The sequence below is a fragment of the Equus caballus genome, chromosome 8, assembly GCF_041296265.1.
Source record: "Equus caballus isolate H_3958 breed thoroughbred chromosome 8, TB-T2T, whole genome shotgun sequence".
Lineage (NCBI taxonomy): Eukaryota > Metazoa > Chordata > Mammalia > Perissodactyla > Equidae > Equus > Equus caballus.
The window spans coordinates 62,410,198-62,424,500 of record NC_091691.1 but is presented as its reverse complement, the minus strand read 5'-3'; the positions used below and the strand labels follow the sequence as shown (position 1 = coordinate 62,424,500).

The following is a 14,303-nucleotide window of genomic DNA, read 5'->3' as shown; positions in this document are numbered from 1 at the left end:
AATCCATTTATATTTAGCATAATTAATGATAAAGTAGCATTTAAATTTGTTGCTTTGTTATTTTTTTCTGGATAGCTTACGTCTTTCTTTTCCTTTGTTCCTCCATTATAGTAAATAGATGTTTTCTAGTGTACCATTTTAATTTCCTTATCATTTGTCTTACTATATATTTTTGAATTTTTTTTTTAGTGTTTATGGTGGAGGTTACAATTAACACCATAAGTTATAATAATCTAATTCAGATTAATACTATTGTAATTTCAATAATGAACATTAACTTTCCTTCTATGTAGCTCCATTTCACCTTTCCTTCTGTTGTTATTGTCAGAAATTATGTCTTTATACACTTGTGCCTACCAATAGAGATTTAAAATTATTCCTTATAAAGTTGTATTTTAAATCAAATAGGAGGAAAAAAGAATTACAAACGAAAAATGTTTATACTGTCTTTTATATTTAACCAATGCTTAATACATAGTTAGCTTTCTTAGTAGTCCTATGCCATGTATTTCTTCATGCAGATTCAAGTTACTGTTTTCTTTTCATTCGGCCTGAATGACTCCTTTTATTTTTTGTAGGCAAGTCTGCTAGTGACAAATTACCAGTCTTTGTTTGTCTATGAATGCCTTAATTTCTCCTTCATTCTTTTTTTGGTGTTTTTTTTTTTTTTTTTTTGAGGGTGATTAGCCCTGAGCTAACATCTGCTTCCAATCCTCCTCTTTTGGCTGAGGAAGACTGGCCCTGAGGTAACATCCATGCCCATCTTCCTTTGCTTTATATGTGGGATGCCTACCACAGCTTGGCTTGCTGAGCGGTGCCATGTCCGCACCCGGCATCCAAACCAGTGAACTCCAGGCTGCCAAAGCAGACTGTGCAAACTTAACCACTGCCCCACCGGGCCAGCCCTCTCCTTCATTCTCGAAGGATTGTTTTGCCAGATTAAAACTTTTGATTGGCAATTTTTTATTCAGCATTTTAAAAATGTCATTCCATTGCCATCTGTACTCCATGATTTCTATTCATAAATCACCTTTTGATCTTATTGATGATTCCTTGTAAGTGATTCATTGACTGCCTCTTGCTGCTCAGAGATTCTTTCTCTTTCTTTAGCTTTTCACAGTTTGATTATGATGTATGTAATTTTGTGCATTCTAGTTGGAGTTCCTTGAGCTTCCTAGATGTGTAAATTAATATTTTTCATCATATTTGGAATAGTTTGGCCCTTGCTTCTTAAAATAGTCTTACTACCCCTTTTTCTCTCCCCTCTTTTTCTCAGACTTCCATTATGCATATGATGGTATGTAGGATGGTGTCCTACAGGTCTCAGGCTCTGTTCGTTTTGCTTCATTATTTGTTTTTTTCTTTTCCTCAGACTGGGTAATCTCAAGTGACCTACCTTCAAATTCACTGATTCTTTTTCTGCATACTCACATCAGTGATTGAGCCCCTCTAGTGAATTTTTCATTTCATTTATTATACTTCTGAATTCCAGAATATCTATCTGGTTCCTTTTTACTTTTTTTACTGATATTCTTTATCTCATACCTTTAAAAAATTCTTTAGACTTAGTTTCCTTAGCTCTTAGAACATATTTCAAATAGATGATGTAAAGTCTTTATCTAGTAAGTCTAAAATTTGGATCTCCTCAGGGACCATTTGTATTGATTAATATTTTTAATTAATAAACTTTATTTTTAGAGTAATTTCAGGTTTACAGAAAATTAGCTGGTGGTGTAGCGTTCCCATATACCCACTATCTCCCCCCACACAGTTTCAAGTATTATTAACATCTTTCATTAGTATTGTACATTTGTTATAGTTGATGAACCAATATTGACACATTATTATGGACTAAAGTCAGTATTTTCCTATAGGGCTCATTCTTTGTGTTGTATAGTTCTATGGGTTTTGACAAATGTGTAATATTATAGCAATGCTTCTTAGCCTTTTTCTGCCTGAAGTGTGACAAGAAGGCTGGAGGGGGCTGGAGTTGAGCATCTCCCCTCCTTACATCAGTTAGTCTCTGGTAAAATAGTTTCCCTTGAGGTCAGGTGAAACAGAACACTCCTGGCATATTTCAGAACGGTTATTTTTTACCCTGGGCATAATTTAAAATAGTTACTTTTCCTTTCCTCCTTCTGAAAGCAGGAAGGAATATTTCTGCACCGTTTTGCTGTGAGTCCCTGGTGGGGCTCCTGGAGATAAAAGTAATGAAAGTGTGAGTGGCCCTCTGAGACTGGTTTCCAGGAGCTTTTAATTCTCAAGCTAGTCCACACTCAGCCTCTAACAGTTCAGTCTAAGAGAAGTCTAAGTTCTTCTGCCCATCCTTGGCTTCAGCACCTTCTGCTCCCAGTAAACTGTGATTCTCTGTATTAATCTCTCTGGGTTTTGGGGTGTCAGTATGCATTGTGACCTCAATTCCCTGACAGATCTAAGAAAAGTTGTCAATTTTCAGTTTATTCAGCTTTTTTCTTTTTGTGAGCACAGAGTGATAACTTCCAAAGTTTTTTCATGTCAGAGCAAAAATTGGAATTTTTAAACTGATTTTTGGCAAAGATCTGTTTGCTTTTTTCTGAAATGGGCTATGCTTCCTTATTTTTGTTTTGCTTTTTGCATACTTCATGAATTTTTGTTGAAAACTGGATATTTAAAATAGACTGTGAAAACGGTGGACATCAGACCCTTCCCCTTCCCCATGGTTTGTTTTCATTGCTAATTTTTGTAGTTGCTGTTAATTAAGTGACTTTCATGTTATTACTCTAAAGTCTGTATTTTTTTTGTGCATATTTGGCCCCTGATGTCTCTACTCAGTTAGTTTAGTGGTCAGTTAATGATTAGACAGTTATCTCTTTAAATGCCAGGAACCAATACATCTCCCAGCCATTGCCGAGCATCTCTTTGTACTTGTTGGTGAATGCCTTCTACACTCAGCTGGGCAGTTGATGACTCTGTCTTAGCCTTTACTTCCTGCTGGTGCACGGTCTCAAGGTCAACCAGAGGTGAGAGATTAGGGCCTTATCCAGTCTCTCTTGATCATGCACACAGCCTTATAAGTGTGGTCTTCAGGGGAATGACCAGACAGGTCTACTAATGACAATCTTTAGGAATGAAACTTTTGAAAAACACCAACCTGCTTCTGCTTCCTCTGGTGTCAGAAATGTGACCTTTTCCTTGTCAAAGCTACTGTTGACCTAGAGAGTGGGTGATGGGAATAGGGAAGGTTAAAATGCCACAGAAGTTTCTCTTTTTACTGAGACTCATCTATTTTCTTGAATAAATGCTCCCAGGGTTTTTGGAAGCCTGTGATACATTTTCAGAGTTTTGAAAAAGTTGATTGAGACAATTTTGCCATTTTTTTCTTTGCATTTATGGAGAGGCAGATTTTCAGAGGTCCTTACTCCACCATTATCTCTGATGTCTGTGCTTAGTTTTTACCTTTTATTGATTTTTGTTGTTCAAGATAAAAATTCAAAATAGGAATTTCTGGGGCACACACTGTGAATATTTGCATGGCCTTCTATTTTGTATTGTTTTCCACAATTGTATCACAATATCAACTGTGTGAATGTGTCATTATTACCACACCATACCAGATTTTATTTAATCATATAGCTAATTTATCAAATATAAAATTACCTTATTTTCAAGTTGCTCTAGTTTACATTTTTATTACCAAAGAGCAAAAATAATTTCCATGTGTTCATTTAATCTTTCTATCTGCTCTCATTTGAACTTTCTGATGATGAATGGGTAATCTAAGTTTTTTAGCTAACATAAATGAAACCTTTATATATTATTTCTCTTTGTGCCATATTTAGTGAAAATATTTGCTCGTCTGCCTTATGAATTTCTGTCTTGATTCAAAGATGGTAAAGTTATCCTTTTCATATATTGTTAAATTATTAAATTTAAATAATGTATGACTGTTTTATATATCATGTTAATTTTTGCAATTTTTAATATATTTTGAAAACATTTGAATTATTTAATCTGTCAGGAATTTACTTCGATATATTACTTTACAGGTAGAGTGTTTTTGATGAGCATGTCTTATTGGAATTTTGGTATAATGATACTGGTTTATCACCCAGGCAGAAACACCAAAGAGTGTCAATTTATTTGAGTCAGTGTTTTTAAGGGTCCTTTTCATATGCAGCTCCATGCAGAAACTGACTACTTCTTAGTGTGATCATTATTTCATTCAAACATGCTCCCTCATTCCTTCATATACTCTGTCATTCCTTCGATGAGTAGGTATTGACACCTACTATGTCTGGGACCCATTGGCTAGGTGCCAAATATACAATTGCTTTGAAATAAATATGTTCCCTGCCCACATGAAACTTACCGTATGTTGAAGAAAAGAGACATCAGGATTGATGTTTTGATTTAGGAAAAGTATTGTTAACATTAAACTTTGGGACATTTTGGTACTGCATTTCATGTGTTGATTTATTCTTAGAACTACTCTCAATTCTGTAACCTCTTGATTTTTTAGTTTGAATCTAGGTTTATTTTTTAAAGACTTCTTTGAGTTATCTAAAATATAAAGTTCTTTTCTTATATTTTATCTTACAGTTTCATTTATTATCACATGTCTGGTTTTCATATAGAGTAGATTGTTTCTTATTCTCATTGTTGATCTATACTTTTGTTTCTTGCAACAGTATTTTAATTATTTCCTTAGAATATTGGATATATTCAGATATTTATAGGGCCAGGCCATCTCTCCACTAGAAACACATGCACCTATTTACCATCAGTTTAGACTTTCTTTGATATTATTGCCCATTTTTTAAAATTTCAGATAATTCTTTAGTGCCAAATAAAATACTGCTAGTATTTTTATATTGGTATTAAATTGGAAAAATTAGATATTTTTATAATAGTCTTCCTAATATGGGACCTAAATTATGTTCTTGTTTATTTCAACATTTTTTCCCATTCCAGTAATATTTTTGTAACATTCCAAAAAAATATTTTTTAACTAGATATAGTTATTAAATGTATCCCTACATAGTTTATATTTCTGTGCATATAAAGATATGTCTTTTTTGGTATGCTTTCATTTCATTGGTGCTAACAATGGTGTTTGATTTTTTAAAAAAAATCATAATATATCATTTGTATAATTTCTTTTCTAAACTCTCATCAATTACTTTGGTTTTGTAGTGGGGATTTTCTGGTACATAATTATGCTATGTGTAAATAATTTTACTCATTTCTCTACATGTATCATATTTTTAACAGTGAAACTAATAAAACTAGGCTATATCACAAGACCAATTGTACCATACTTTTATGTTTTAAAAATTCATTTAACATAACCTTGGAAATTATGACAAATTTTTGTTAAAGTTGTCTTGAATAGAGGAATCACATAGAAAGGATCTATTAAAATTATTAATGCTTTGTCATCCCAGAAGTTCACCTATTAAGATGGCTTCCCATTCTCTTCTCTGCCAAACACCCTTTCAGAGAAACTCCACCCAAACTTTGTCTGTCTCATTTATTCTTTCAGTCCTTTCGTAAGTACTTTAGTCTATATCTCTTTATTCTGTTGCTCGTTTTCTCCTCTAACCCTTACCAGTGCAATAAATGGCAGGATAATTGAAATATTTTATTTTATTTTACTTTACTTTTCATAGATGGAACGTGTCCTGGAGAAAAGGCTGTCAAAGAGAAGCCATGGGAGAGGCAGAATGGAGGTATCCCAAACCTATATAATTTTCATCTATTTATATCACGTTTATTTTATTTTCAACAAAATTATACACCCTATGTTCATTGTGGCATTATTCACAATAGCCAAGACTTGGAAGCAACCTTGGTGCCTATCAAGGGATGAATGGATAAAGAAGATGTGGTATACATACACAACAGAATACTACTTAGTCATAAGAAACGATGAAATCCGGCCATTTGTGACAACATGAATGGAACTAGAGGGTATTATGCTAAGTGAAATAAGTCAGGGGGAGAAAGTCAAACACCATATGATTTCACTCATAAGTAGAAGATAAAAACAAGAACAAACAATCACATAGGGACAGAGATTAGATTGGTGGTTATCAGAGGGGAAGTATGGAGGGAGGAGGGCAAATGGGGTGATTAGGTACATGTGTGTGATGGTGGATTGTAATTAGTCTTTGGGTGGTGAGCATGATGTAAGCTATACAGAAATTGAAGTATAATGATGTACACCTGAAATTTATATAATATTATAAACCAATGTTACCACAATAAAAAAACATTGTAAACATGAAAAAATTTTAGGCATCCTTATGTTTATAAGGTTTTATCAATGAGTATAATGGCAGCTTGTCTTTCAAAAATCCTCAGCTATTGATAGTGTATGTTATAGCCTATTTCTTTTATTTCCTTTTTCATTTTGAATAATGAATACATAAAGAAAAGTGGATAAACCTAGGCATATATAAATAAATATATATATATATTTGTGTGTGTAAGGAAGATTAGCCCTGAGGTAACATCTGTTGCAAATCCTCCTCTTTTTGCTTGAGGAAGATTGTCGCTGAGCTGACATCTGTGCCAGTCTTCCTCTATTTTATGTGGGATGCTGCCACAGCGTGGCTTGACAAGCGGTGCTAGATCTGCCCCCAGGATCTGAACCTGCTAACCCTGGGCCGTCAAAGCAGAGCACATGAACTTAACTGCTACGCCACTGGGCCTCCCTCCTAGATGTCTATTTTTAGTAAGTGGATTATGAGGAAAACATCTGAGTAGCCTCCACTTGGCCACAGATCAACATGTCCAGCACCTCAGAAGTACCCTCTGTACTCCTCCTGAACAAAACCTCATGCTTTCCAATATCCTGACTTTTGTCATACTGATTTCCTTGCTTTTCTTTTTAATTTTAGCTATAGTATTAGATATGTATGCATCCCTGAAGATGATACTTTAGTTTTGTATGTTTGTTAATTAGAACGATTGTATTAATATTTGTGTATTACTGCCTTTGTTCAACATTGTTACCTTCCTCAATGTTGTTGCTTTCTTTCGTTCAGTGTTTGTGAGTTTCATCCATATTTCTGTACCATGGTGCAATAATATCATTTACTATGTTGCTGCTCCTTTTTTCAGCCATTCTTCTGTTGAAGGACATTTAGTTCATTTCCAATTTTTGGTTATTTTGAACAATACTCTTAGAAACATCCTTGTATACGTATCCTGTGTGAGTTCTCTATACTTATTAGTAGAACTGATACTGTTAACTTCATTGGATAATACCAAATTATTTTCCAAAGCGATTTACCAATTTACAGTGCCATAGCAGTGTGGGAATGTTCCAATTGCTCCATTTTCTTTTTACCACTTGATATTATTAGACTTTTAAATTATTGGCAATCTGCATAGTATGTAAGCATATGTAATTATGATTTTAATTTGAATTTCCCTAACTGCTACAAAATTGAAAAAATTTTCACATGCTATTGGACATTTTGATTCCCCTTTTCAAATTGACTCTTTGTATCTTTTTTCAATTTTCTAATGAGTCATTTGTCTTTTTTCTTGCTGATTTAAAAGAGTTCTTTACGCAATGTGAATAATAGCCTGAAAGCAGTTGTATGTGTAGCTAATATCCTCTTACACTGATGCCTTGTACTTTTAATTTATTATATTGCCTTTTGATGAACAAAAGTTCTTATTTTTTTCAACTTAAAGCTTATAATATATTATTTAAGAAAATCTCTACTCTGAGGTCATGCAGATATTCATCCAAATTATCTTCTAAACACTTTGGAGTTTGAACTTTCACATTTTGGTTTGAATCTACATGGGATTGATTTTTCTGTGTTATTTGAGTTGTGGTGTCTACTTTTCTTTTACGTTTGATTACTTTTGACTCTTATTGTTGTAAGAAAAATTATCTGTGGGCATTCCATGAAGCTTAAGATACAGATGACTTCTTCCAGAGTACCTTTGATTTGCTTCTGCCAGGAGCATAGAGCTCTATGACTATGGTACAAACAAAAAATATTGATTCAAACCAAAATGTGAAAGTTCAAACTCCAAAGTGTTTAGAAGATATTCTGCAAGCATTTAAATCTTATGTTTATTTGTTCATGTCACTAAAATCTGCCAAAATATTTTAATGCCATTAGAGTAAAATAATATATTTTCTATTTTATAATTTACATACAGTGAAATGGTTGTCTTAAATTTATAATTTAATGCATTTTAATAAACATATACATGATAAATGAACAAACACTACTCTGTTTTAGATAGGAAATATTTTCCTCACCCTGGAAAGTTTCTCACCCGCCACAGGCAGCCACTATTGATATCTGTCGTGATGGTTTAATTTTATCTTTCCTTGAATCTTGTAATAATAGAATTATACAATATCCATTTTGTTTTCTCTGATGATTTTTGCTCGATGTATTTTTGAAATTCACCGGTGTTACTTCATGTATTAGTAGCTCATTGTTTTTTACTGTTCAGCATTATACACAATACTTTTCAAAATTTGTTTTTCTAGTGATGGACATTTAGGTTGTTTCCAGTTTCTGCTGTTATGATGAAAGCTATCACAGATGTTCTTGGATGATCTTCTTGTGCACCTACACTTTCCTTTATCTTGGGTAAAAGCTTAGGAGTGGAGTTGCTGCATCGTGGAGTAGATATATTTAACTTTACAAGAAACTGTCAAACAAATAATAACATATTCTTTTGTTTGAGAATTTTTAAACACTTCAGAGATTGTAAAATGAAATATAAAACTTCCCCTCTTCGTCTCTCCATTTCCTCTTTCCAAAGATAAGTAGTCCTAACAGTTTCTTGATCTGTGAATTTTAAATGCATCTACAATACCTATCTGTCCATAGATGTCTCTGCATCTTTTTTTAAAAAAACCAAAAAGTGGTCACAAAGGTACATACAAATTTTTGTCTCGTTACTTTTCACTTAACAGTGTAGCTTGGACTACTCTATATCAGCACATAATGATTTATCTATTTGCTGTTTGCTTCTATTTTTTTATTTTATTTTTCCAGCTTTATTAAGATACATTTGACATCTAACATTGCATAAGTTTAATGTGTACAAATGTGATAATTTGATACATGTATATATTGTGAAATGTTTACCACAATAAGATTATTGGACACGTGCTTCACTTCACATAAGTACTATTTTGTTCTTGTTCTTATGAGAGGAACATGTAAAATCTACTCTCATAGCAACTTTCAAGTACACAATACAACATTTTTAGCTATAGTCTCCATGCTGGACATTAGATCCTCAGAACTTATTCCTCTTATAACCGGAAGTTTGTTCCCTTTAACCAATATCATCACCCAGCCCCTGGCAACCACTGTTCTACTCTCTGTTTCTATGAGTTTAGCTTTTTAGATTCCACATATAAGTGAGAGCATATGGTATTTGCCTTTGTCTGACTTACTTCATTTAGCATAATTCCCTCAAGGTCCATCTGTGCTGTTGCGATTGGCAGAATTTTCTTGCTTTTTATGGCTGAACAATATCCCATTGTATATTCATCTACCACATTTTCTTTATCCATTCATCCACAGATGGACACTGAGGTTGTTTCCATGTCAAAGCTATTATGAATAATGCTGCATTGAACAGAGAAATACAGATATCACTTCAAGATAGTGATTTTATTTCCTCTGGATATATACCCAGAATGGGATTGCTGGATCACATGGCAGTTCTCTTTTTAATTTTTTGAAGAACTTCCATACTGTTTTCGTTAGTGGCTATACAAATTTATATTCATGCCAACAGTGTACAAGGGTTCCCTTTTCTCCACATCCTTGCCAGCATTTGTTATCTCTTGCCTTTTTGATAATAGCCATTCTAACAAGTGTGAAGTGATATCTCATTGTGGTTTGGATTTGTATTTGCCAGATAATTAGTGATGTTGAACATCTCTTCATGTACTTGTTGGCCATCTGTATGTCGTCTTTGGAAAACTGTCTACTCAGGCGTTTTGCCCATTTTTTAGTTGGATTATTTGTTTTTATGCTTTTGAGTTGTATGAGTTTTTTATATATTTTGGATATTAACCTCTTATCAGATAAATGGTTTGAAAATATTTTCTCTCATTCTGTAGGTTGCCTTTTCATTATGTTGGTTGTTTCTTTTGCTGTGCAGAAGCTTTTTAGCCTGATCTAGTCCCACTTGTTGATTTTTGTTTTAGTTGGTTGTGCTTTTGGTGTCATATCAAAAAGATCCTTAAGATCAATGTCAAGGAGCTTTTTCCCTATGTTTTCTTTTGGAGTTTTAAGGTTTCAGGTCTTACATTTAAGTTTTTAACTAATTTTAAGTTAATTTTGTGAGTGGTGTAATATAGGGGTCCAGTTTCATTCTTTTGCATGTGATTGTCAAATTTCCTAACACCATTTATTGAAGAGACTGTCTTTCCTCGTTAAGTATTCTTGGCTCCCTTGACAAATATTAGTTGATCATATATGCATTGGTTCATTTCTGGGCTCTGTGTTCTGTTCTATTGATCTGTGTGTCTGTTTTTATGCCAGTACCTTGCTATTTTGTTTGTTATAGCTTTGTAATATATTTTGAAATAAGGAAGTGTGATGCCTCCAGCTTTGTTGTTCTTTCTCAAGATTACTTTGGCTATATGGGATCTTTTGTGTTTCCATATGAATTTTAGGATTATTTTTTCTATTTCTGTTTCTGTGAGAAATGCCATTGGAATTTTGATAAGGATTGAATTGAATGGACATATTAACAATATCTACTCTTCTGATCCATGAACATGAGACATCTTTCCATTTGTTTGTGTTCTTCAATTTCTTTCTTCAGTGTCCTATAGTGTTTGGTGTATAGAGCTTTCAGTTTCTTGGTTAAATTTATTATTAAGTATTTTATCCTTTTCATGCTATTGTAAATGGGATTGTTTTGTCTGATATAAGTATAGCCACCTCTGATCTCTTTTGGTTTTCATTTGCATGGAATATCTTTTTCCATCCCTTCACTTTGAGCCTATATGTGTCCTTATAGCTAAAATCAGTCTCTTGTTGTAGCGTATAGTTGGTTTTTTTTTTTTAATCCATTCAGCCACTCTCTGCTTTTCAATTGGAGAATTTAATCCATTTACATTTAAAGTGATTATTGATAGGTAGGGACTTACTAATGCATCTTGTTGATTATTTTCTGCCTGTTTTGTAGTTCCTTTGTTCATTGCTTCCTCTTTTGCTGTTTTCCTTTGTGAATTGATGATTTTCCATAGTGGTATACTCTGATTCCCTTCTTTGTGTGTGTGTGTGTTTCTACTGTAAATTTTTGCATTGTGCTTACCTTGAGACTTACATGAAACATTTTATAGCTATAACAGTCTATTTTAACATGATTACAGCTTAACTTCAATCATATACAAAAACTCTACCTTTTTATTCCCCCTTATGTTATGGGTTTTTTCTTTTTCCTTCTGAAGATTAGCCCTGAGCTTACATTTATTGCCAATCTTCCTCTTTTTTTACTGGAGGAAGATTAGCCCTAGGCTAACATCTGTGCCAATCTTCCTCCACTTTACACGTGGTCACTGCCACAGCATGGCTGATGAGTGTTAAAGGTCTGCCCCCTGGGATCTGGGCCACCAAAGTCGACCATGCGAAACTTAACCTCTATGCCACGATGCAGGCCCCCACATTTTATGTTTTTGATGTCACGATTTACATTTTTTAAGAGTGTGTGTTTATTAATTTTTGAAGCTATAGCTAATTTTAATACTTCTGTCCTTTAACCTTTATACTAGAGTTAAGTGATTAACACACCACCATATTTACATTACTGGAGTATTCTGAATTTGACTCTATGCTTATCTTAATGGTGTGTTTTATATTTTCATATGTTTTCATTTTACTAATTAGAGTCCTTTCATTTCAGCCTGAAGAACTCCTTTCAGCATTTCTTTTAAGGCAGGTCTAGTGGTGATGAACTCCCTCAGCTCTTGTTTGTCTGGGAAACTCTTTCTCTCTACTTCATTTCTGAAAGATACTTTGCTGGCAAAGTTGCTGGGGTCGTTTGCAGAGCAGGCCATTGGGAGCTGTGTTCACTTCCTCTGCATGACTGATATTGATAGCCTCTGTCTTTCTTCCTTGTTCTAAGCTATCTCTATACATCTCAGCTTTGCTAGTCTCTTGGTGGGATGAAACTGAAGGAGTGCCCCCAAAGGGTGGGAAAGCTGGTCACTCACCCTGTTCTCTCTTTCCCAGGGAGGGGAACTATTTTCAAGTTGGAATGTTCCCTCTTGATGCCAAGCAGTGTCTGCCTGGGGGACGGGATGATGCAGGCAAAATTAAACTATCTTCCTTCCCTTTGTGTGTGTTTTTTTCCAGGTTTTTTGTTCCTCTATATTGCTGAAGTTTCTTGAGTGGATTGCTGGGCTCCCCCAGGGCTATTTTTGTTTGTGGAAAACTATCTAGTTGTTGATCTTTGTTGGGGCATGGAGGCTGGGGTCTCCTACTCTGCAGTTTTGGTGCCGTCACTCTGGACAGTTCCTCTGTTTGCTTTTAATAGCTGCATGCTATTTTGAATACCTTCTTGTGAGAGTTAAGCCAATTGAAGAAAACAGAGAAAACTTCTAAAGATATTCTCTTGTGGGTTTTAGTTAATATTTGTGTTATAGTTGCTTTATCAAGGACAACAATTTCACAACATAGTTTTGTACATTATTTTGCTTATTTAAAAAATTTGTACTAACTGTTCACTGAAAGTTTTGTTTTCTTTTTAGAAGACAATGCAACGTCACAAGCTTTGGTTCTGTTTGGTCCTCCTAAGGAAACTGTTGAGATTTTTCATGAAAGTAAAATGACAAATACTGCAGGTGAGGACTGAATGTAAATTGTATAATAACCTATGTAAGCTATATTTATATTCACTCATTAGTTTGTGATGACAATATTGTATTTTTATTAACAAACCTTAATATCATTAATAGTTAACACAGTAGTGCTATGTAATATTAAGAATACAATATTGTAATATATTGTTAATAACAATTTTGTTCATAAGAATTGTTCACAATTTCAGAAATGTATGAATTTTTTTTCCTGGGGTAACATCTGTGCCAAGCTTCCTCTATTTTTCTGTATGTGGGTCACCAGCACAGCATGGCTGCTAACAGAGACGTGTAGGTCCACACCCAGGAATTGAACCTGGGCTGCTGAAGTGGAGCATGTGGAACTTAACCACTAGGCCACTAGGTCTTGCCTATGAGGAATGTATGAATTTTTAAAATAAACGTTTTCTTTGTTCTCATTCTGAGAATGTCAGGTACTAGAACCTTTCTGGTTCATTGAGAATATGTTTTTTAGAAGAGAAAGAAAAGGATGAATGTTTTGGGTGTGAAATCTAGAATTAAAATTTGTTCATTGGGAGTTCATAAAACATTATCTCTGAAAGTATTTCTGATATTGTATGCAGAAAGAGGTAGAAAGAGATGAGGAAATGTATAGGGGTTCATATTTGTTTCATCCCAGATCATTCTGGTAGAGAACTCTTTATATTTACCAAAACATTTTAATCTTGATTTTGCGTTTCTATCAGAAATGTATGAGTTCCAGCTGTTCCATATCCTCATTAATACTGGCTTTGATGACATTTTAATTTTAGGCATTATAGTGATTATGAAATGGTTCCGTACTTTGAGTTAAATTTGCACTTTCTTGATGACTGATGATGTTGAGCATATTTTTACATGCTTACTAGTTATTTGTATGTTGTCTTTTGGAAGAATCCAAATCTTATGCCCATTTTTTATTGGGTTGTCTTCCTGTATAGGAAGTTGTAAATTTTCTTCACACATTCTAGGTATAAGTCATTTGTCAGATATATATATATTTCCTCCCATTCTCTTGCTTACCTTTTCATTTATTATAATGTCATTTTGAGGAGCTGAATGTTTTGATTTTGATGAAGTGTAATTTATTATTTTTTCTTTAATATTTCTCCCTCCCTCCTTCCCTCCCTTCCTTCCTTCCTTTTTTCCTGCCTGCCTACATGCATTTTAAAGATATTTTTCTATTATATTCTATCCTGTATTGTTTCTGATGAGAAATGTAATGGTTATTCATATCCATGTCTCCCTTATGTAATGTGTCTTTTTGTTTTCTGGCACCTTTAAAAATTTCCTCTTTATTGTTGGTTTTCTGTGGTGCTCCCAGGTATAATTCTCTTTACACTTTATTTGTTTGGGATTTACTGAACCACTTAGAGGTGTAAGTCAATGTTTTCCATCAAATTTTGAAATTTTTTGGCTGTTATTTCCACAAATATCTTTCACTCCAAATTTC

General features: G+C 33.8%; 1 protein-coding gene across 6 annotated transcripts in view; it reads left to right on the top strand.

Annotated features, from left to right (window-relative positions):
- The window catches only part of CCDC178 (coiled-coil domain containing 178), a 394,601-nt gene that overhangs the window by 33,889 nt on the left and 346,409 nt on the right, over positions 1-14,303 (top strand). For all 6 annotated transcript variants that reach the window (XM_023647620.2, XM_023647619.2, XM_023647621.2 and 3 more), the window contains 2 exons: positions 5,649-5,708; positions 12,743-12,835. In XM_023647620.2, coding sequence (XP_023503388.1) covers positions 5,649-5,708; positions 12,743-12,835 — 153 coding nt within the window. The remainder of the gene's footprint in view (positions 1-5,648; positions 5,709-12,742; positions 12,836-14,303) is intronic.